This window comes from Anser anser (assembly GCF_964211835.1).
Source record: "Anser anser genome assembly, chromosome: 18".
NCBI lineage: Eukaryota > Metazoa > Chordata > Aves > Anseriformes > Anatidae > Anser > Anser anser.
Genome location: NC_139739.1, coordinates 10423734 through 10445861, shown reverse-complemented (window position 1 = coordinate 10445861; position 22128 = coordinate 10423734). Strand labels below are relative to the sequence as shown.

Here is a 22128-nt window from a genome sequence, read left to right as displayed (position 1 = left end):
TTTCTGGAATTGAGGTGAGTCTAGTTTCAAGGTATAAAGTGATAGCTAGGTAGACCATGGTTAAATCAAAGGTTTATGACTCTGAGATACATATTTGCTTGTATCACTCCCACCAAACGAGTGGCTTTTACCAAAAGTACCCTGGGATGTGCACTGTGCTCCTTTTTCCTGAGCTGTTACTGATGAGGATGTGTTCAGTGGAACTAAGACAATGATTGTTAATAATGTGGTCATTGTGTTCCTGGAAGAATGAGTTTGGTTTGTGGCCAGACCTGTACACTTTCTTTCACTGAACTGTGACTTTTCCAATTCTTGTAGTTCTAGGATGGGTGGCAGTGGCAGGCTGCATTTTAAATCCACTTTGGCAGGGCATTTTAGGAAACTTAGATACAAGTTCACGTATGGAGCAGCATCAGCCATAGTTTGTTGAAAATTCTTGGCCCTTTGAACCCAGGACCAGCTGAGCTCTTTCTTAATCAAGTGATATCTGAGGAATAAGCAAATAAAATTATTGCATAGCAAAATAAGTTATTGAAACTTTACACTCACTACAGTCAGTCTGATGTACAACAGAGAAAGCACGTGCTCCGAAACTGGGCTGTTTTCTGGGAAGTGACTGTTGGACAAACATGCATTCTGAAACAAGTGTAACTGCTGCCGGGCTGCTTCTAACAGTTCACCGTACAGAAGTCATACTTTCCTTCCTGAATTTATGAGATCTAGTCGGAAAACTTCCCTGTTATAAATAACCTATTTTACACAACTTCCCTTCTGGAGACCTCAGCTACCACCACAGCTAAAAACACTTCTGCTTTAAACAACTCTTATAAATGCATTTGAATTCTTTACTGGATTTTTTTTATTTGTTTTAACGTATCACCACAAAGGACTGATTTATAAAACTAAACAGGACTGAGGCTTGCCCTTGCATCCTTTACTTTTTAAAGCAAACTACCCTGTGCTGTAGTATTTACATCTCATTGGACATACTTGTGCACAGGGCATGCACATCTGCCTCCTGCTTTGATTCCACATTCTACTGCTTACGCTGCATTGAGGCTCTCTCTGTGTGTCTGAGTGGTACATACTGTAAACCAGATTGTGCATTGCAGGCTATTCAATGTGTCTAAATGTTTCAGGTACAAGAAAAGACTTCTTCCTGCTTGTCTCCCACCCCTCTGAATGTAACGGCCCCTTCTGCTTCTGAGCAGAGACCTAATGTCTAAATGTAAGCTGCCAGATATAATGCAGGGTGTGGAGAACAGGACAAGTCACTTCAACTGGTTCCAGTGGATTTGAAAAGTAGCTGTAGTGCTTCAAGGCAATCCAGAGCATACCTGAGGGAGTTCATCTCATTCACCTGTTCTGTGGCCCAATCATACCAGTTTCCACAGGCCCATCCAGCCTCTGGCAAGGGCTAAATGGAAGTGCCGAAACCAAACTGCAAGAGACAAGTGGCATATGCAGTCTTCTGCACGGTTCTTCAGTTTCTCCAGCAGCTTATTGATTCTCCTGGATGACCAGCTCTTACTGCTGGAAGCACCTGTGTGAAAGTACTCTCTCAAACAACTGCTTGTGTGCTAAGCTAGGCAACAGTTTTAGAAGAGAAATTTCCAGACAGGTTTAAAAACACTTTATTAAAAATATAATTTAAAAACTTCATTAGAAAATAGAGCATCTGTACAATGGTGCTTTAAAAGTCCATATAAGTTGACTAAGTAGAAAAATAATGCTCTCCTGTTGGCATCAGCTTGAATGGAGAGGGACCAAGCTGGCCGACTCTGGACTGTTGCTGGGAGACAAGTTTCAGCAGCACTGAGGAAGTGGCAGGACAAGAGCAGAGGTGCTGCGCGTGGTACAAATGCTCACCTTCACCACATGTTTTGCTAGTGAGGCTGCCAGGAGTGGAAGTCTCTGCTACAGTGAGAGATTCGCACACTCATTTCTTTCTGTCTTGCAAATGAAAGCGGTGATAGGCTTTAAAACTGCTTACTTGGCTCAGTTTCAATGCTAATAGCAAAGTAGTGAAATTGCAGTGAGTGCTGGTCTACAGATAATATTCCCATGTCTTTGTGGTGAGAAATAGCAGTGCTAGTAGTGCACTGGAAAGGTGATGATAGGCTGCATAAGCTGGATTACTGAGTTGTGTTTTACCCTTTGGTATGTCAGAACTGAAGGGAATTAGGAAGCTCAGTTACTTTATGGCTTGTTTTCTCTGGCAGTGAAAAATGATGGAGCACAGGCCAGGGCACTGCCCTGAAACCTACTGAGGAAAGAAGAACCACTCACCCTGTGGCTAGCCAGGCCGTTCTTGATTGCTTTTTGTAAGCTCTAAGTACAGTTGGTCTAGCTAGAAATAACTACAGATCATGCTAAAGCCAGCATCTGGTCTAGCTAGTCTGTGTGGTTCTGAAATGTGAGCGCTACATGTTGTCTGGTACCCATAAGCATTTCCCCTGTAACAGCTCTGCAGTTGGGGTGCTATTTCTGACAACAGAACAAATGCATCCAGGAACTGGTAGCTGAGGTAAAGGAGTCATTAATGAAAGTAGAAAAATTAGGCAAATTACGTAAATTGAATACAGTTAAAAAAAAAAATACCCCCTCCAAATGAACAAAAATTGTATACAGAAGAAGCTTATTTGTTTGTCTATTAGGAATACTACGGGCCACGTGGTAGGTGAGAACAAACATGCAGAAGGGGAGGGCTCTGCTAGTGCCCTTTGACATTGTCTCTGTCTCTTAAATAGCTGTAGTATTTCATTCTTGTAATCTTTAGGGAATAGTCGAGACTAGTTGTGGTAAACAAGGAGTTGGAGCACCTCCTTAGGCCGTGGGAGAAGAGTGTTTTGAGGCTGATAGCATGGCACCATTTCTCAACAGTCCTGGTGTTTGCCTGGCCAGGCAAAGCTCATGGCTACAAAAGAAGTATTCAGATTATTTATCCTTTGCATTTTGAAGTTATAAAGCTTCCAAAAACAGCACATTTTTTTTCCACTGCTATCCTCACCTGCCTTCCCAAACAAGTTATTTTCTGCAGGCATTGAGGAGGAAGAACTGGCACAGACTGGGCCTCCCTTCACCACAGGAAGAGGTGCCTTCAGGGAGCTAACCTGAGGCCTGTCCCTCCCAGGAGCACCAAATTCACATTGCCCCGTGGGAGGCTTATTCTCAAGGTCACCAGTACACAGAGTTGAATGGAGCTTCAGCACAGTTACTCAGAGCTCATGGCATCCATCGCTTCCTCAAGGCAGAGTATGCATAGCAGAAGGTTTGTGTTATGGTGCACTGATTTCATCTGCCACCTTTGGGAAAAGTAGGGGCTCCTCTGGATGGGAAAACCAAAAGGGTAGTGTGGCATTTTGCTCTCTTCCCATTCCAAACCCACTCTCAAAGTCTGGATGCATACAATTTTATAATCTTGATCCTACAGACACTTCTTATAATCCTTATAACCAAAATAGTTACTTCATATTGCTGAGCTCCCAGTAGTAGGAAGCTTAGCATGGCAACAGCCTGAAAGAAACCAACTCTACTCTCCAGCAGGAATGGAAGATACAGCTGGATCATTTCGCAGTGTTCCCAGTGAGTTTTGGACCGAGTTTCCTTTTGCACCTTCTATTATCTTATTCTGAACAGCTGATCTGCTCAAGAGATATATTGTTCTGTATATTGTGTAAGTAATGGAGTGTGTAGCTCTAAACAAGGCTGGCTAACCTGTCCTTGTATTGCCTGAGAGTGACTTGCACTCTCCTGGAGCTAGGTGTAATCACAAGTTTGCCCACACTTTGGGAGGCATCCTGATGGGAACAGGCAATATTGGCATGTCCAAGCCAAAGCATGTTCTCAAAGTAGTTATCTCCTGTGGGTTTGACTAGAATACAAGAACTGTGGTGGGATTCCTTGCTAATAACCAGCCGACTTCCCCAGCTTCCTTTTATCAGAGTAAGCAGAGATGCATTTTCCTTCCTTTGAAATTCCCTGCACAACATTCAGTGCAAATTCATCTTTCCTTTCTTTGTGTCCTCTTCTCAGCAGGCCATTCCTAACATCCTGTGGGGAGTAGAGCAGAGAAAATGGAGTGAATGGGGCATAGGTCTGAGGTCTTTGTTCTGCCAGGTGTGGAAATGAAGGATGTGTTTACAGGGTCAGGTTGAGGGAGATTCAAGCAAGAAGGAGGTTAGCTAGAAGCAAAATACAGATTACTGAGGAGAGTTACAGAAGCTAGCTCCTTCCCATCAGATGAAGAAGACAAGAGGATCCAAACAAGGCCACTCACCTCACTGAAATGTTCCTCAAACGAGATGTTGCCATTGTTAATATGCATGATGGGAGATGAAATGGCATGTTCCAAGTCGTAGCCAAACCACAGCTTATTTATAATAGCCTGCAATGAAACAAATCCCACACTCACTGGAGATACTGAATAAAAACCTGGGTCACATGTTGTCCTCCTCCACACTGGTGTAAATCCAGACCAAATCCTGCCAGAAGGATTGTGCAAACTTAGACTATAAGAACTCCCTCTAGCCCCAGTATCCTTTCTTCATGGTGACCAACAGTAGAAAAAGCAGGTGGGACTGACCATGGCTGGAAGTCTGGGATAGCCGAAAGAGGTGGTGGCTGCTGTGGGTTCTCCCACCTCCTCCATTCCTGTTCCCTCCTGATGGAAGTACAATACAACAGCAGAGCTGAACCTACCCCTGCATTTGCCACAGAAATGCTAAAAGCAAGAAGGTGAGGATAGAATGAGTCTGCAGTAGGCTTTCTTCACTGTTGCCTTCTACTTAGCAGTACTAACAGCAGCAAAATAATTTATTTTGTTAAGTTTTGTGTGTGTTCTGCTTGCTTGGTGAAAGGTGTTACTATGCGGTACCTGTTCACTCACCATAGCGGTAGCGCTGATAATCCGGGCCCCACCTGCTCCTCCAATCACCAGCATGTCTCCTGTCTTGGAGATGAGAATAGAAGGCACCATTGCTGAGGGAGGCCTCTCTCCTAGAGCAGAAGCAGAAAGTCTTATTTCTCCCATGTGGCTGGTGAGAGCACCGGAGGGGGACACAGGTTTATCTACCTCATTCTTCTTGCATTCCCCATGGAAAACCATGCTACTGCTCATTCCTCAAGAAGTCCACGTTTTCCAGAAATATAAATTCCTTGTGCTGAGACCCCATCTCACAAGAAACTGCCCCTTTATGGTACAGGCTAAACAGAAAACACCTCTTGGTGCACAACAGGGCACCCTGCATGTACTCAGGTCTTGCTGTAGTTCATTCGACGCAGATAAGGAACAATTAGCAGCAATCGTCCATGGCAGTACTGATGTCCTTTTTCTTTGCAAACCCAAGGGAGCTTGCATAAAGGACAGCTTATTTCACAAAGCACTGCCTCTGTACTGTGCTACAGAACTCAGTGTAAGCCTTTCCTGACTGTGCATGTAGCTGCAGTTTTTCATAGAAAGGCCTAAAAATTAGGATGTTTGTCTTAATAGTGGTTTCTGTTCTGTTTGTTCTGTCCCTTCCCTGTCCATCCATGAACAGCTTCTGCAATTTTTCTTTAAATCTCTGCTTTCCCTCATCAGAAGCCAAAACTCACATTTTCATGTAAGTGCATAAGTGAGTAGACACAGACACACTACAGGACTTTATCCTTTGTTAGTCTGAAACAAATTTGCTCTCATACAAGCTTAGGGGGGAAATAAAAAAGTACCTACAGTTTGTAGATAGTCCCTGCCTAGTTTCATGCCCTGATTCTCCATCTCCTGGCCTTGTGTTTTATGTTGAAGTTCAGAATGCTCACCTGGCTTAATGTTTCTGTTCACTATGCAGAAATCAGCAAGCTCATTATTTAAAATGATCCCAGTTTGGTTAGAATACACAAAGGAGCCAAACCTGCAGGGAGGAAGGAAGTAGCCTTTCAGTGACCAGCGCTCACCCATTGTGGATGATACTAGCCAAACGTGCCACCATCTTGCATTTTCCCTCCTTTCCGCCAGCCTGCAGCCACCTTAATTAAGGTGGCCGAAAGGTATTTGTGCTGCTGTGCTGGAGCCAGAGATAAGCTCTCTGTAACCAGTAGATGTGGGGATTTGCCCAACCCACAGAGCTTGGCAAGTTACATGTTTGTCAATTGTGATGTTGCCTTGGGCTGATTCTGACAGACCTTCGCTGTCACATGAAAAAAGCATTCACAAGCAAGAAACTGCCTAAAGCAGTGAAGCCCAAGGGTTGGTGGGCTTTTTTTGTTTTGTTTTTCTGTTAAGCAGCCCTTGCAGAGACCCTGTGAGCCTAATACAAGACCTATGTTACTGAAGTAAACACCATCCCCCGGCTACTCACGGGTAGTTGATGGTGCTGGTGGCGGACACAGCACTGCCATCTGCGGCAAGCACAGAGATGTGGCTTGTGCCCATACTTTTGTATCTGTGGTTGTAGATGGACTCCCACAAGTTGTAATAGTTGAGTGGATGGTCACCACAAGCATCTATTTTGCTTCTGACATGCTCAGCGGTCTTGTCAGACAGCAGTGTCTCCACGGTCACCTGCAATCACAGCAAGGACGCTGAGTCAGCATCACAAAAGCACAAGCACGTCTGTCTTTGGACACACAGGAGCCTGGGCGATTCAGCTCCAAGGTCAAAGCTCTGAGGCCTGCACTGGCAGTGTTTAGCTCTAGTTTGAATTCTCAGGCCAGTCTTGTCACAGAAATTGAAATGAACTCGATACTAAGGCACCTCATCACTGATGTGACCATGTGCATGTTCTTTACCAGGCAAGTGAGCACCAGCCTCGCATGGAACAGAAACTGCAGCCAAAGCAAACAGCCTAACCCTACCTCTGCCTTGTTATCGTGGTTTTGGCTAGGATAGAGTTAACTTCCTTCATACAGGTTCATCTGATGATGTGTTTTGGATTTTTGATGAAAACAGTGTTGATAACACACCAACGTTTTAGTTGTTACATAGTGCTTAGACAGAGTCAAGGACTTTTCTGCTTCTCTTGCTGCCCTGCCAGCAGCAGGCTGGGAGGGGACACAGCCAGGGCAGCTGGCCAAAACTAGTCAAAGGAATATTCCATACCATGTGATGTCGTGCTCAGCAGTAAAAGCTGGGGAAAAGAGGAATGAAGTGGGGGGGGTGGGGGGGGTGGGGGGAGGGACACTCAGTGTGATGGCGTTTGCCTTCCCAAGAAACCATTACATGTGATGAGCCCTGCTTTCCTGGAAGTGGCTGAACAGCTGTCTGCTAATGGGAAGTGGTGATTGAATTCCTTGTTTCGCTTTGCTTGCACACACAACTTTCACTTTACCTAGGAAACTGTTTTATCCCATGAGTCCTTGCGCTTTTACCTGTCTGATTCTCTCCCTCATCCCACTTGTGGAAAGTCAGTGCATGCCTCTGTGGTACTTAGCTGCCTGCAGGAGTTAAAGCACAACACTTGGCCAGCTGAGCAATGTTACTTGACTAACAGTTCTAAGGAATTTCTTTCCTTTTGTGGCTGCGAAGCACAAGGGTGTCAGAGCATCACTTGTTTCTTAGCATTGTGCTGGCAGGCACGATCGTCTGGACAATAGGTAGCTTTCTTGACGGCTTACCACATAGGTTAAAATGAGTTTGTGACAATGCAGATTTTGAAAACAAAAAACAAACAAAAAAAACAGTGTAGAAGACTGCTTCTCTGTCAAGCAGTGCAGAAGAGGCTGCCAGTGCTGTGCGTGTCTGTGGCTACTCCTTACTCCTGTGCACTTTACCAGCTCACCTGAGCATCGGAGAAGGCTGGGTCACTCATATGGGGTCTCAGCATATTGCTGAACTTCAAGGTCTCTGCAATGAGGTGGTAGGTTTCTTCCTTATCCTTGGGTGTTGACAGTGATGCTTCATTAAATTTATACGCTAAAGAGGAGGATGAATTCATTTGGTTAACAGATGCACAGTAATGTTTCTTCAGGAATTTTATAAAATGTTTAAATGAACCTTGTTTTCCCATCCTAGTTCTTACCAAGTGTCCCCTACACTTTAGCAGGATGTGGGCAGAAATAAACGAGTACTACTTTCCATTGTGACTTCAATTCTTCTTGAAGTCTTGAGAAATCGGGTATCCTTTGGCCTTTGTAGCAGCTATGGTGATGCTGACACACTGTAAGAATGAGCCAGCTCATCATCCTGCTGCATAGCATGATCATACTGCTACTTTGGGGCCCTCTCTGGCTCACCAACACGCTTTCTGCCTAATATTTTTTTACTGCTCCAAATCAATGCTCTTTGCAAACCTCTTGCAGCGCCTTTTCTCTCAAGACTTTACCTTCCAGTATCTTGAGGATAAACAGGAGCACAGCACCTCCCATGGGCGGTCGAGGAGAAAACACCGTGGTGCTATTGTTCAGGGTAATGTTCAGAGCTGAGGACACTTCTGCTTTGTACGCCTTAAGGTCCTCCATTGAGAGAACGGACCCTTCAGTGGAAAACCAGAGGAACAGCTGGCGTTAGCATGTTAACAGACACTTCTAGTAGGTACTATGGGGATACTATCAGGGCCTTGGTAAGGTTTCTAAGAGCCATCCCTGTATATTCTGAGTTTCTTCCACCAAGCACAACAACGTCTTCACATGTGCTCAGCTACTGCCAAACCCCAGAACATCACAAAGCCTAAGGGAACTGGAGAAGCCAGTGCATGCATACTATGGGTAAGTGCGTGGCTCTCATACCTTCTTCTGGGCCTGAATTACAACAGCTAGGGGAAGGTGGCCCCTTCCCATGCCAGGTATCACTCCAAGTGACAAGTAAATGGCATGTGTTAGCTATCCCCGAGTACCTCCTCACTGTTAGACAATTGCTGGGGCCCGTCTGTTTGTATTAAATAGAGCTGTTACTTACCAGCCTTCTTGATGTCCTCCACCAGGGCCTGTCCTATCTGTCCCTCATAAAATGCTGTAGCTCCATTTTCTGCCACAGCTCTCAGTGTCTGCTGCAGTGCTGGCCACCTGAAGGTCTCTCCACGGGTCAAAAACCTTTGACCATCACATATCAATGGGCTGTTAAAGGAGAACATCCATCAGTTTACAGCATGTGCTTAGTCTCTTTCCAGTGCCAGACCCACTTTCCTACCCAAGGCTGATTCGGTTTATGTGTTTTGTATACTTTCCAAGCTAGTGCTATGCTGTTGTCTATAAGGAGAAAAATGCTTCTCAACTGATTCCTACCCAGAACACCAGGCACATTTTACCCTAGACAAAGTTTCCTCCATGGGACTAACACTTTGACCCTGGCTTCTCCGAATGAGTTCCTGCTGCAGGGCCCTGCTGTCAGGGAAAAATTTCCATACAGATGGAGGCAGGACACATCCATCCAGCTCCTCCTCATGAGGAGATGTGCTTAGCAGAAAGGTTTGCTATGCCAAGCCACTCTAAATTGGAAAACAAAAAAAGTAAAAAAAAAGTTGTTGACAGTAAAAGATTTCCAAAAGAACATTTCCTTTATTCTCTCCCTCTCCATAGCAAGTATTTACTGGGCAGCAGCTGCAGCAGCAGCCTGCGCTCTGTGTCAGAGGAAAGATCTGAGCTGGGGGAACAGTGGTCCTTACACTTGAGTTTAATTCAGGAGTCTTACCACAGGTTTCGTCCGGGTTTGGAGAACCATGGGTGATGGATCATTTTCTCCATAACTGGGGAAATAACAAGTGGCTCTGAAAGGAGCTTGATGGTTGGTTCAAACAGAGCTTTCCATGGCAAGCGGCCATATCGTTTATGGGCTTCTTCATACCCACGAATTTCTCCTGGTACAGCAATCCATTGGGAACCTGAAGAGCAGAACTGCAGCGTCACACCTAGTAAGTCACTGGCCTGTTGGTTTCACCTCTCTAAAAGCATGTCAGTGGAAGTGTGGATTTACAGAGGCAGAACTAAGTCTGCTATAAGTCCTTATCTCAACCTGTGAGTTTTTTCTTTCTTTCCAGCATACTTTCTTCTTCCCCTTTTCTTCTAAGGAGGGGGAGTGAGAGAGTGGTTGTGGTGGAGTTCAGCTGCCCAGCAAGGTAAAACCATCACAAACTTAGCTGGGAAATGAGTGTTTTGGGAAACCTGATCTTGAAATGTAGACTTCCTATGAAGAGTAATTACGTAGTGATTTCTCCTCGTGCTCTGCTCCCCACTCTCTTGGTGGCACCAGGGTGCCAGTTTTACTATTAAACAGGAATTTTATGGACTTCATTTTTTGTCTTTTTCAAAAATCAGTCCAGGAAGAACACGGGTAACTGAACAGGACTTCAGACAAACAGCAAGGTCCCCAGTTCCCCCACCCTGAGTTTTGTGCCCCCACCACACACTGAGGGCACACAGACCTGTTTCTTACCGATGGGTAAAGAACAGCCAGACAACAAAACACGAGCAAACCCTTGTGGGACTGTTTCACGGGCGTTGATCACCTCAACTGTTCCTAGAAAAAGAGAATGGAGAAATGCATAACAGACTCTTCCTGAAGGCAGGTGAACATCATGCGTTGGGTCAGCTCAGCAGACTGACCAGTGCCTGCCTAGAGACACCGAAGGTACAAGGACAAGGCCAGTGCCTGTGTTCAAGCAGCTGGGACATGCTATTTCACAGCTGACTTGCAGTTTCCTGCACTTCTTCTACAGGTGGGATGTGTCAGAGACAAAACATGAGCCTCGTGCTTCTTGGATGGCTATTTTCCAAGAGATGGCAAGGCAAGGTTATCATGTTTGTAACCTCTATGTATCAGGAAATTTGAAAGGAAAAAAGAAACACTCAATATATACTTGTATTTCGCATCTAACCTAATTGTTTCTCCTCCTTCTCTGCCTTCTAGCTCTCTTTTTCTGTCTCAGGCCACAGAGCCAGCTGTGTTGCAGGAATCCATGGTGCTACTGTACCAAGCACATGAGCCATGCGTGGCCATGCAAGGCTCTGTGCAGCAGCGTAATTCAGGTAGCAGAAGAGAAGGGTTGTTGATAGGAGGAGAAGTTACATGGCTCTGCCAAAAGAAAAAAAAAAAAAGATGCTTTGCCAAATTATGCTATTGCTTAAGATAAACCCAAGAATTTCTACTCGTGACTCTCTGATACTATTTGGAAGGGTTTTTAAAACTATGATATTGTTACTGTGCCCATTGTTGATTTGGCTATCAACATCTATAAGCTCTGGGGGCTTGTAGTAGCCAAGGCAGTTTAAAAACAACAACAACAAAACATTAAAAACATAAAAGCAGGAACACAATAACACTAGGGGTTAAGGCAAACATAGAAAGGCTTCCAGCAGGCCCTGCAAATTGCTAGATTTTGATTTCCAAAGGGAAGATGCATCTCACGGGGCAGGCAGCCTCAGTGCTGCTGTGGGGAGTCCAACCCGCGCCAGTGATGGCAGTGTGAGGTGCTCCCCCCCAGCAGCTGGTGCTACCTGAGCTGCTGGTGCAGGACGAAGCTCTGAAATCCCAGCCAAGGGCTGAGCCAAGGCAGCGACAGCCCCAGGCTGCTGCCTGCTCTGCCAGCACATGCACCTCTCCCTGCTCCCATCTGCCTCCATGGCAGTGCTCCCCCCAAGTGGCAGCTCAGAGAGCACCGTTCACACCTTGCTGCACTGGTCAGATATATGACACTGAAATATAATTTCCTTGCGAGGTGAAGAAGGGACAAAGTCATTTCATTTGAAATCCAAAGCTCCTTCCCCACCACCACATGCTCTCGCTGTGAACAGCTGCACTCTTCAGTCCTGCTCTGCTTATGGAAAGCTCTCAGGATAGCTCCTGTAATCAGTGCTTTGGGTTAAACGCAAAAGCACATTTTGGGGGTTTTCAATAGAGCTTTTATATAAAAAAAAAAAAAATCTCTCAGAGAACATGAAGGATGGTGCTAGGTGTCTGCAGAAGACGAGGCACCATGGAGCATCCAGGGCTGGCCCATACCTGTGCTGGCATTATAGATAGTAAATACGACCCCGCCACCCAGGCCCGAACTCTGAGGGTTCATCACCGACGTGCAGATCAAACCAGCGATGGCAGCATCCACAGCTGTGCCTCCACTTTTCAGGATGTCCCTGTGGTAGAAAGGGAGGAAAAAAAAGACAACTGACAAGAGCAGCCAGAGTTTGGAGAAAGCTGTTGGTATCTATGTGGGGCTGGAGAGCGTGGAAAAGAGCATTCCACTGTGGGAATGGGAAAGAAAACTTAGTGGGAAGGAACAGAGAGTCTCCAGGAGGAAAGAGTAGCTGGGGCCACAGCTGCACAAGGCTGGTCTTCCTATGGGCAAGGAGTCATGGGACAGAGGGAACTGCATCCACTCCCAAATGCTCTTGACAAAAAGGGAAAGGAAGGAGCTCCCAGACATGGGAGGACACACACTGCAGAGGGAAGAGCCTTCCACATGCTGGAAGCCAAACAACTCATTTCTGGCTCCACACCTACCGTCCCCACTAAAAAGGCATATGCTGGTCAACATATGGGGCTCAGAAGCAGGAGTGATGGATCTGTGTGAAGGAAATTCCTGAGACTCAACATCTCAGCATAAAATTGAAGCCTTACTTGATTGCTCCCACAATGTATCTTCCTGGGCTTATGTGGTATCAGCACAAAAATCCCCTCTCACTCCCCACAGATCCACAAATCAAAAACCAACAAACAAACAAAAAACAACAACAGCAACATCAAAAAAACACCAAACAAGCAGAAAAAAAAAAAAAAGTTTCTGCCTAGGCACAGCCACACCAAAGACCACACATGGGATTAAGGCAGCCTCATGCAGTTGTTCCTGCTAGAGAAATGTGTCTCAACAAACTGTCCTTCAAGAGCAACCATAAAAAAAAATCTTTTCCTTGCAGTGGAAATGGAGTGGGGTGGGGTTTCCTCATGCAGCCTGCCAGTAGCCAGCCCTGCTATTTGCTAGGAAGGTTTCTGACTGCTCGGGTTGAAGTATTGCTTAGATAAGACAAAGCCAGAGGGGAAAGCGGACTAGTTCATTAACCGGAGAGTAACTGCTCCCAGAGGCTGTGACAAGAACAAAGGGCACACACAGGCACTGCTGTTTATTTTACAACCGTTGATATCTTTGGGACCTGCAGGCGCTGTGAACAGGATGCTGCCCACAGACAGACTGATTGTGCCTTTCCTTTGTTTAAGTGCCCTTGGAATGGCTGCCTGCAAGGAAATGGCATGTGGAGAAATAGGAAGAAATGAAACTGTAGGGAACCACGGGGCTTTCTGTTTGTGGTTCTGAACAGCTTTCAACCTCCTAGCAGCAAGCTGCTCCCTGGCTGTCGCCCTGAAAATGGTGACTGAGGCTCAGGGCTATGCCGCAGAAGGCCCTGGAAGCGTGTTAGAAAGCTGGGGAAAGAGTGGAGAGGAGAAGGACCACTACACTGGCCCAGGACAGTGCTCCCCAGAGCCCACAGGTTATGCCCATACGCCTGCTACACTGCTACTCCAAAAGGTGGCAACAATTAATATATTCATTTAATATTTGTGCACCTAGATGGCCTGTTTCCAGCCTCTAGATTATGCTAAAATCACGTGGTGTTCCCAAATGCTTGTTTAGTGTGGGCTAAATACCCTTTAACTACGGCAAATGTAGTGCCATATGTACAAAGCATTACAAACCTGAGTTTCTTAACATGAGCTTACCCATGCTCCTTCCCTCCAACATTTCCACTTAGAAATAGAGCCAGAATGACACAAGCTAGGTAAACTCCAGCTTGCAGCTGTGCCTTTGGCTCTCACTGAGATCAGTGAGGACAGAAGAGGTGCCAGTCTCAGCAGAAAAGGTTTGTCTGGCTGCTAAAGAAAGTAGCAGGCTTCCAAGTAGCTAAGACCTGGACTGTAACTGCCATTGGTGAAAGGGACACAAAATCCCCCAGAGCATCAAGGAGCAAGTGAGAGACGACATTCACTGGCCAGTGGACTTCAGCAGCACTGCCAGCATGGCCACATCCTGCCTGGCACGGCCCAGGCAAATCAAGTGCTTATTTATTAGCTCTGAATTGCTCCATCCTGCCAGCTGACCCGATAGTTTTCAGACGGGTCGTGCCCCAGATGTGGCTTTGTGAGTGCCTCAGGACGACAGAAAGCCGGAGGTGGTCTTTATTGTTCCTGGTCTGTGCCTCGCGCAGTGGGGCCCTGATTCTTGGCTGTGACTCCTTGGTGTTACCGCAATACAGAGCAGAAACAACACCAGCAGGCAACACAGGGACACCTTTTCACAGAAAAACAAAGCATGTTTTGCTCTGTTCTTGGTCACTACCTCTCACTAAGCACACTCTGCAGTATAAACATGATGACAAGAAAAACAGAATTTCCAGATGATCTGAAAGTGCTTTATATTCCTATGTACTGCGGAGCAACTGTTTGTCACTGTCACCTCTGGCAGCAGATACCACATCTAACAATGTGCACTCAGGCCTATTTCTTGCCCAAGGGAGGAGGCTTTCCAGGTGCCTGCTGCATTTCAGCAAGCCCCATGGGACGGAGAGCTGTGGCTTCCCAGCCGCCAGCACAGAGTGCAGCACCTGAGAACATCTCAGTATGGGATGGGCTGTGGGATGCTGGGCTTGCTCCTTTGCCAGCAAGCCCTGTTCCCCATAGAAAACTGAGATTTCTTCCCCAAACTAGGCATTATATTGGCTCCCCACAGTCTAGCAGGAAGCGTGTCCAGCACCGTGTTACACAGACACATCCTGGAGAGCTCACACCCCACTGATGTTTCCCATCTGTTTCCCATGCATCTGGGGAGATGCATGTGCCTGACAAGTTTGTCACTCACATCTCAGCACTCCTGGGTCCCACAGTACAGAAGAGATAAGGAAAAAGAAGCCTAACAGATCAGACGCCACTGATCCCAGCAAGGGTAAAGCCAAGTCCTGGTCACAGTTATTAAAAAGACTTCTTTTGAGCTGTTTTGCTTTTCTACCTGTGAAGCCTGGTATGTGTCCCCATGATCAAAGCAGAGTCCAGGGCCCACAGCCACACTCTGCTACCTGCGGACTGGACCCCAGTCTCAGCAGCTTCCCATTCCCCCTCCAGCCTCTCTGGTGACTGAAAGACAAGGAAAAGTGCTCTCTGAGCTGGTTCTTGGCATATCACACTCAGCTTCCCATGTCTGCACTCAGCCAGAGCTCTGCCACTTACTTGGAAGTGATGCCTGGGAAATTTAGGGCCATTATGTCTTTCTCAGCCTGCCAGAGTGGTGGGGTACCCCCGTCCCATTCAGTTGCTTCCTTTATTTGGATCACTGCTTCAACTAGTTTAATTATAATGCAAAACCCCGGAGAGACACATAACGCCTCAAGAAAAGAAGTCTGGTACCTTATCAGGTATCTCTAGAGACATCTTAGCACTACAGCTGACAAGATCTGATAACAATGCATTTTGTCCAATATCCTTCCTGCCACATAGTTTCAGCTTTCGGGTTTGGCCATTAACAGTGTTTTCCTAAAGATAGGAGCAGAAATGGTGTTTCCTTAAAGAAGAGGATGTTAACAACCAGGTCCAGCTCCAGCAGCACTGAAACAATGCTTCACCTGCCCAGGAAGGGTGAATACTGGTACTTTCCTCACACCCCCCTCACAAGAAAGATGAGCATTGCTGGGCTGTAGACGAAGTCTGCAGTTCTGCTCAGCTAGAAGGAGCCCTGAAGCCATATTAAATGCACTTTAAATTAAGTTTTAAATTATATATATATTTTTCTCTCTACTAAAGAAAGCTGGGGGCTAGGATGAGACCATCCATTAATTACATCAGAGTTGCCTGCCTAAGATTTATGAAGAGCAAAAGCAACAGCTGTTTCTATGAAAAAGGGGTCAGCTGCCAATTTAAAGTGATTAAACACAAGAAGAAGGGAAAGCAAATCCTTTGGGATATAAAGATTTTTCAGAAATGCTGCTGGGCCATCACTGAACAGAATTTTTGCAGCAGATCCTCCTCCTTGAATAGTGTCCCAGGAAACAAAGATTTTCTGACTGTTAAGTTCTCACCCTCCCACCGCGCGGCCCCCCCAGGCAGGTCTCTGTTCCAGAGGAAGCCAGTTCCCAGGGCTCATGCTAGGCTGCGCTGGAGAAGTGGGACCAGAGGTGGCTGCTGGGCCAGGTCAGGTCAGCTCGCCTCTCTGCAGCAAATACCACTGCTGGGAATGAGCACTTTTCCTAAATTTCTCTGTGGCCTCATGCTGGCTCTTGCTTCTGCCATTTGGGAAACAAATGGATGCAGAGCAGTGGCTGGCAGAGTTCAAACAGCGTATTGATAGGGTATATAAAGCTTTTTGCATGGTTGATGGAAAAAGCGTCCTCCATTGCCAGGTAGGAACAAGAGGCTCAGAGCTGGAGGTGAAGGTGGGTTTGGGTATGGCTTGCTGCCAGGGCAATTGCCTCCTGCCTCCTCATGGCTTCTTGACATGGGGACAAATTACCGAGGCACACTCACCAGTTGCATAATATTGCTTTCAGTCCCCAGTCTCTAGCAGTAAAACCATCTGCAGCAAAAGGCCCGACCTCATTCAGCACTGGGAATCATGAGCCAATAGCAAGTCTAGAACAGGACCTGCCAACAAGGATGATGACGCTGGAGGCTTGCCAAGATTACTTACTTTCTGCACGGAGCCAAAAGGGTTGCATAAAAATTTCAGAAAGCCCAACCTTACATAGCCCTGGGATATACAAACACCATCTCCAGAGAGAGAAAAACCAAACCTGAAGATGACAACTGAGCACAAATTAAGAAAAAGCAGCAAACGGGAGCAGGGAACCTGTTCCACGCTCTCCTTCTTGTACTAATGAATTAGAGCTATAAGGTTCCCTCAAGCACCTTGAGGTGTCTTCCCCAACCCATCATCCCACTCATTAAAAGACACTATTGCTCTTAGAGCAAGAGGTTCAGTTCTCAATAAACTCAATTAAAAGCTCTGTAAAGAGAGCACAAAAATTCCGTCTTAAATGGCAGCCCCTTGAGCCAACGCAGATCATGTAATGGCCCAGAAATTTAATTACTGCTAATGACAACTCACTGCAAATTGGACAGCAGAATATGTGGGTTGGGTTTCATTTTTGTAAAGGAAATAAGATTTTGATTAAATAAAAAAAAATGGAAGTAGGTTAAACATTAGGTGCTGTTTTTAACTTGCGAAACTTCAGACACTGTACCAGTGTGATTGGTTTTGTGCTCGTCCTGCACTGGAAGTTCTCCGAGCATCCCCCACATGGATTTCTGGGGGGTAGGGGGGATTTGCAGGATGAAAGGGGTGGCTGGGGGCCAGCCCAGGGGGCCAGCAGAGAGAGGGTCTGCAGGCTCTGTGCAGGAAAGCAGGGACAAAGCAGCGCTGTTGAATCTCTCTTTACTTTTGCCTTTAGGGACTGGTTGAAATTATTCCTGCTCTCATCAGTGGGGCAGGCAGGCTGACAGGTTCAATTATGACATGTGGTTTTCATTTGACTAAAGCTTTACCATATCCAAGCCACGAAGCCTGATTTTTTTCCCATGGTGCTGTGGAGGCTGCTCTTTTCCTTTATGCATGTTTCTGCTAAAAGCATTCAGTAATTACCAAAAATGAGATTGAGGAAATGTGTTGTTTTGCTTATTTTACTTATTTTTAAACTCCTCTAGAAAGTTTGTTAGAAAGCTCTGGAGTGTGCACGTACAAAGGCAGCAGTGGTCTGTTTCCAGTTCAAACAATTCACGCTAATTTGGCAAAGCTGGTTGCCTTGAGGAAAAAAAAAAAAGAAACTTCATAGTTTTTATTTTAGATATATGTGGGTGTATTATATGCATATAATGTGTATATATGTATATGGTCAACAATGAATTACCCAGCTTTGGTAGATTAATTCTCTTGTGATTTCTCAGCAACTATAGTAGAAATGAGCCTATTCCATCCTGGACCTGCAGAGGTTGAGCGCAGCTTCCCCCCACCCCCCAAAAAAAAAAATGCTTATCATGATTTTGGGTCCCAGAAAAAAAAAATAGGGAAATGATTATTACCCTTGGTAGTCAGTGCTCCCCAGACAAGACCAGCAAAGAGATATGCCATGTACTGCCTCAAACATAGAGGACATGGGAGAGGAGTGAGGTGGCTGAGCTGCAGAGACAGGACTGGCGTGGAAGAAAGCCTGTATGGTTGAAAAATTTGGGAGCAGGGGTGAGTGGGGTAGGTGTACAAGTTGGTAGGATGAGAGGAGCAAAAACAGTGACTGCACAGGCTCCAACACCAGCTCAGGGAGAGGGGTGCATGTGGGAAGGAGCAGGCACAGAGCTGGGCGTGAGGCAATTGGGCAGAAGAGAGCAGCAGCACAGGTAGCAAAGGGCCCAGCATGGACTCGGGAATGGCTGTACAGGTCCCTGTTGTTGTTGTGCCAGCAGGAATCTCAACAATCATGATTGTTCTCCTAACTCCCCAGCTCTTTACATCAGTCCAAGTCCAAAGAGATGGTGTAAAAACTTGCAAATGTTTGCATAGTTGCAGAAAGAGTGAAGACCTAAATACAGTTCTTAGTAAGAAAAACCCCAAATTAACTATTTCTTCTTGCTTCCTCCCTCATGATTTTGAGAGTTTACATATTTCTGAACAGAAGACTCAACAGCGCTCTTTTAATCTCAGAAGCACTCAACTGACTGTCTGGGCAGTGTCTAGGAAGGCGCTGGGGCTGAGCACAGAGGGATGCGTGGCTTTGCCCCACTCTTGCTTTGTTGCGGAAGTGGGAAATGAAGTGGGAGCACCCAGGTGGCAATAGAAGGGCCCGGTGGCTAAGAAATACAGCCACTGAGAAACTGGATTTTATTGCTTCTGCTGCGACAAAATTCCTGTGTGAAGCTAAAATCTTGTTCAGCCAAGATTAAGAAGGAGGACACTCTGCTCCCCATCTGCTGCTCCCATGCAGAGCCACGGGGCAGGCCTGCAGAAGCTCTCACCCCACAGCCACAGGGGACGTCACTGACAGATGTATGCTGAGCACTGCGTGCTGCTCTGAAAGGCAGAAACCATGGTCAAAGCAACTCTCATGTAGCATCCACGCAGTGTTATTTCTGTGCTAGGCTTCCTTGCTTATACAGCTGAGATAACATCATTTTCTCCCCCACTGCTGTGAGAATTAATTTAGTGGTGACTATCGTGAGATAGCTGAGACATACAGATCTAACACCACAGAAAGGCCTGGGAGAAAATGAACAAGACCACACACCGTACAGAGCATGCAGTACGCTTCCCCCAAAGAAAAGATGTCCTTTCCTTGTAAGCTACCACTGTGGGCCAGTGGGGACAAAGAAAGAAATAGGACAGTGACAGAAGTGCAGATGTTATACGAAGCTTCTGATCCCAAGCTCTGCTGCAGATGAACATATACAAACCATTTTCTTTTTATTATGGTCCACTGAAGGAACAACAACAGACAGCTCAAGCTGGGAGAAGAGCACAGAAATTTGGTTTATTCCAAGTGTAAGGACACCACAGGAGTCCAAAGGAGTAGAGCTAACCAGCAAGCAGAAAATGTGTCTAGAGCCAAGGTGAAGGAGAAGAATGGTCTTGGCTGGAGAGATCCAGAGCAGTTGGCAGGACAGGCAGAGAGAGCTGATCTATTTGGAGCAGTGGGATGTGATGTTTAGGCTGGGGAGGAGAAAAATTGTGTGATGGGAAGTTGGGGCAAGGAGAGAATTTTGTGGGGATCATTGGCAAACTATCTGTAGAGAAGCTAAGGTGGTCTGTCAGACCAGAGGGACTCTACAGACCTTTCCAGCACATGTGCAGAAGGTGCAGCTACAGCGATGGTTGAGGCTACAGAAGCAGGTGGAGCTTCCTGCAGAGAGAAGGGAAGGAGACAGACGACAGCCCAGCAGCAGTAGCCAGGTAGCCAAAGCATCTCAGTTGTTGATCTGATCACAGATTTCTGTGGCTCTCACTTCAGTGCCCTCCAGCTGATTCTACACTGCTTCAAGTTAAAAACTGCAATAGCTGCAAACTATGCTGCAATTTCTCCAGCAGATTGAGTAGTCTGATAGTTTTCTTTATTTTTATTATTACTGATTTAAAAGATCCTTCTTCTTTCCTCTGAGGAACTAATTTGTGGTGTAGCATAAAAAAATCTCATTTCTTGACATACATACAGCCACAATACACAGCTACTCACAACTTCTGTGTCAGCATGTCACTGCACAAACCACACATGGAACACGGCAAGTGTGGTGCAAAGACACTGGCTCTTGACTCACTCCTCCAGCCTCAAGGCAGAACACACAGCTCCAGTATCCATGTAGCTTGTGAAAGTTTACGTTCCTTCCTTCTACTTTCATGTATGCAAGTGTTTAAGAATTGAAGCAACAGCACTAGTAAAGTAATAACATAAGAGTTAAAAGGTTTGAGAGAAAAGTTATTATACAAACTGAAGTGTTGCAACCTGGGCAGCTGGAGGATTTTCTTACACCTACATCCTTCCTTCCAAGCAACGTAAGTATGTCTTTTGTACTTATGCTGTCTCAGCTGATTTTCAATTAAACCTACTCTTTGTTTTCCAATACAGTGTATTTCCTGATAGCAGATATACCTGCTGCAGGCTTTGTTCCAGAAATGCACACCCTAAGGGCTGGGCTGCCCAATCCCCTTTACTCACTCAGTGTGCCTGCTTTCCTTGCCTCTGCTGAAGCCTGGCTGCAGCTCTCTGTGAGCTCCTCTCACTTCTTCCTTAGATGATTTCTAAGCCACTTATCCAACCAACTTACCACCATGAAGTAATCAGTTAATTTCCTGCTTCCCCTGTTAAAAACAACCTTGCATCTGTATACTATAAATATTTGTACCTTCCCAAAGGCCACTTACGTGACATTAGATATTTAAGATAAGCATCAGCTGCAGACGCAGGTCTCCATCTGCTCCTCGAGCTGCTCTACTGCCAACAGAAAGCACCCAGGGAGCAGCATTGCTCCTCAGCCCCACGGGTGGGGATGAGGCAGAAACCCAGCTCGTTCCCATAGTCAGCACGTGTGCCTGTCTGCCAGTCTGAGCTCACAACGTACGCAAGGGTTAAAGTGACAAACCGAGAGGTCCGTGTACATACCGGCTGATGTCAGAGCAGGTCTCGGTGTCAGCAGCCACGGCACCGTGCAGGTAGTGCTGAGGACCGCACTTGGGTTGAGTCAGGATGACCACGAGCACAACCACCAGTGCCAGCACCCCGAGGGTCAGCAGCACCAGGCAACAGATCCTTCCTGTAGACATGTCTGTTCCTATGCCGCCGCAGGCAGCCGGGATGCTTCCACTCCTTTTGCAAAGGCGCCTGCTTTGCTCAGGGTGGAAGTAGAGCAGCTCTGGGTGGGAGGTCTCACTGAAGTGGGCTCTGCCCCCTGTGACTGAGAATTATATTTTTTAAGATTAAAAAACAATGAAAAGGAAATGGTGTACTTCTTCTGTCCTGCTCTGACATGTGAGAATCTTTTCACTCCCTTTTATAAACTAAACTTTTTCTGGCAAATCCCCTTGCCTTTTTTTTTTTTTTTAAAGTCTCTGATGAAAACGTTTAACACATTCATTGCTGGTGCACTTCAGAGTGAAATCTCCACACTGCTTATTGGCTTCAGGCAGCCTTCCTGCCTTCACATTCTTGCCACATAGAGCAAACTACAAAGCAAAGGCAGCCTACATGATGAATCACAGCATCAATCATACATTGCACACAGGGTATTTTCTTTCTGTCAGGTTACTCAAAGAAGTAAAAGCTAAGCACATATGAAATACAAAGCTCAAACCTTCATATTTACTCTTACTTTACCTTATAGTTTACTCTAGCCTTGCTTAATTACTTTCTTAAAATCAGTAAATCTTGCCAGTGTCCACACCATACATCTTCTGTAAAAGAGCATAACAAAGTTGCTTTAATAAAGCAGTAGGTTTCTGCAATTCTGCAAAACATTAGAGCCAAAAGCTCTGAGGGCCAGCATGTGTCAGTCAGCAACCAGAGCACCTGGGAAGAGAATGGCCGCTGAGGCAGGTAGACCTAGTTCCTAGCAGAGCCGTGATGAGCAGCATGGGCTGCTACATAGCCCAAGAGGCCCCAGCTGGTTCTTTAAGAGCCTCTTAGTTTCACAGCTCTTCTTGCACTAAAAAAGTTTGAGATATGGCTCCATACCTGCCTGCTTTCTTTATAAAGGTTGTTACCTGTGAT

The 22128-nt window shown here is 46.0% G+C and overlaps 1 protein-coding gene across 2 annotated transcripts; it reads right to left on the bottom strand.

Moving 5' to 3' along the window:
• Positions 1-1618: 1618 nt before the first annotated feature.
• On the bottom strand, positions 1619-21428 carry GGT5 (gamma-glutamyltransferase 5). 2 transcript variants are annotated; one of them, XM_083803914.1, is made up of 12 exons: positions 21025-21428; positions 11912-12042; positions 10335-10429; positions 9605-9807; positions 8873-9030; positions 8301-8450; positions 7758-7891; positions 6339-6541; positions 5800-5891; positions 4889-4998; positions 4280-4387; positions 1619-4053 (listed from the first exon to the last, which is right to left on the bottom strand). In XM_083803914.1, the coding sequence occupies exons 1-12, from the start codon at positions 21183-21185 to the stop codon at positions 3907-3909; spliced, it is 1692 nt and encodes a 563-aa protein (XP_083660040.1). In that variant the 5' UTR covers positions 21186-21428; the 3' UTR covers positions 1619-3906. The 2 variants fall into 2 exon arrangements, with proteins under 2 accessions (XP_083660040.1, XP_083660041.1); XM_083803915.1 differs by having other exon boundaries at positions 9605-9794; positions 10346-10429; positions 21025-21423.
• Positions 21429-22128: the final 700 nt, after the last annotated feature.

Excerpts from the sequence above, each read along its gene's own strand:
- GGT5 (XM_083803914.1), bottom strand. The coding sequence starts at position 21,185 with ATGTCTACAGGAAGGATCTGTTGCCTGGTGCTGCTGACCCTCGGGGTG. Across the intron at positions 6,542-7,757 it reads CAGCCTTCTCCGATGCTCAG|GTGACCGTGGAGACACTGCT; the intron begins GTGAGCTGGTAA and ends CTGTGATTGCAG. Across the intron at positions 5,892-6,338 it reads ACCAGCACCATCAACTACCC|GTTTGGCTCCTTTGTGTATT; the intron begins GTGAGTAGCCGG and ends TCCTCCCTGCAG.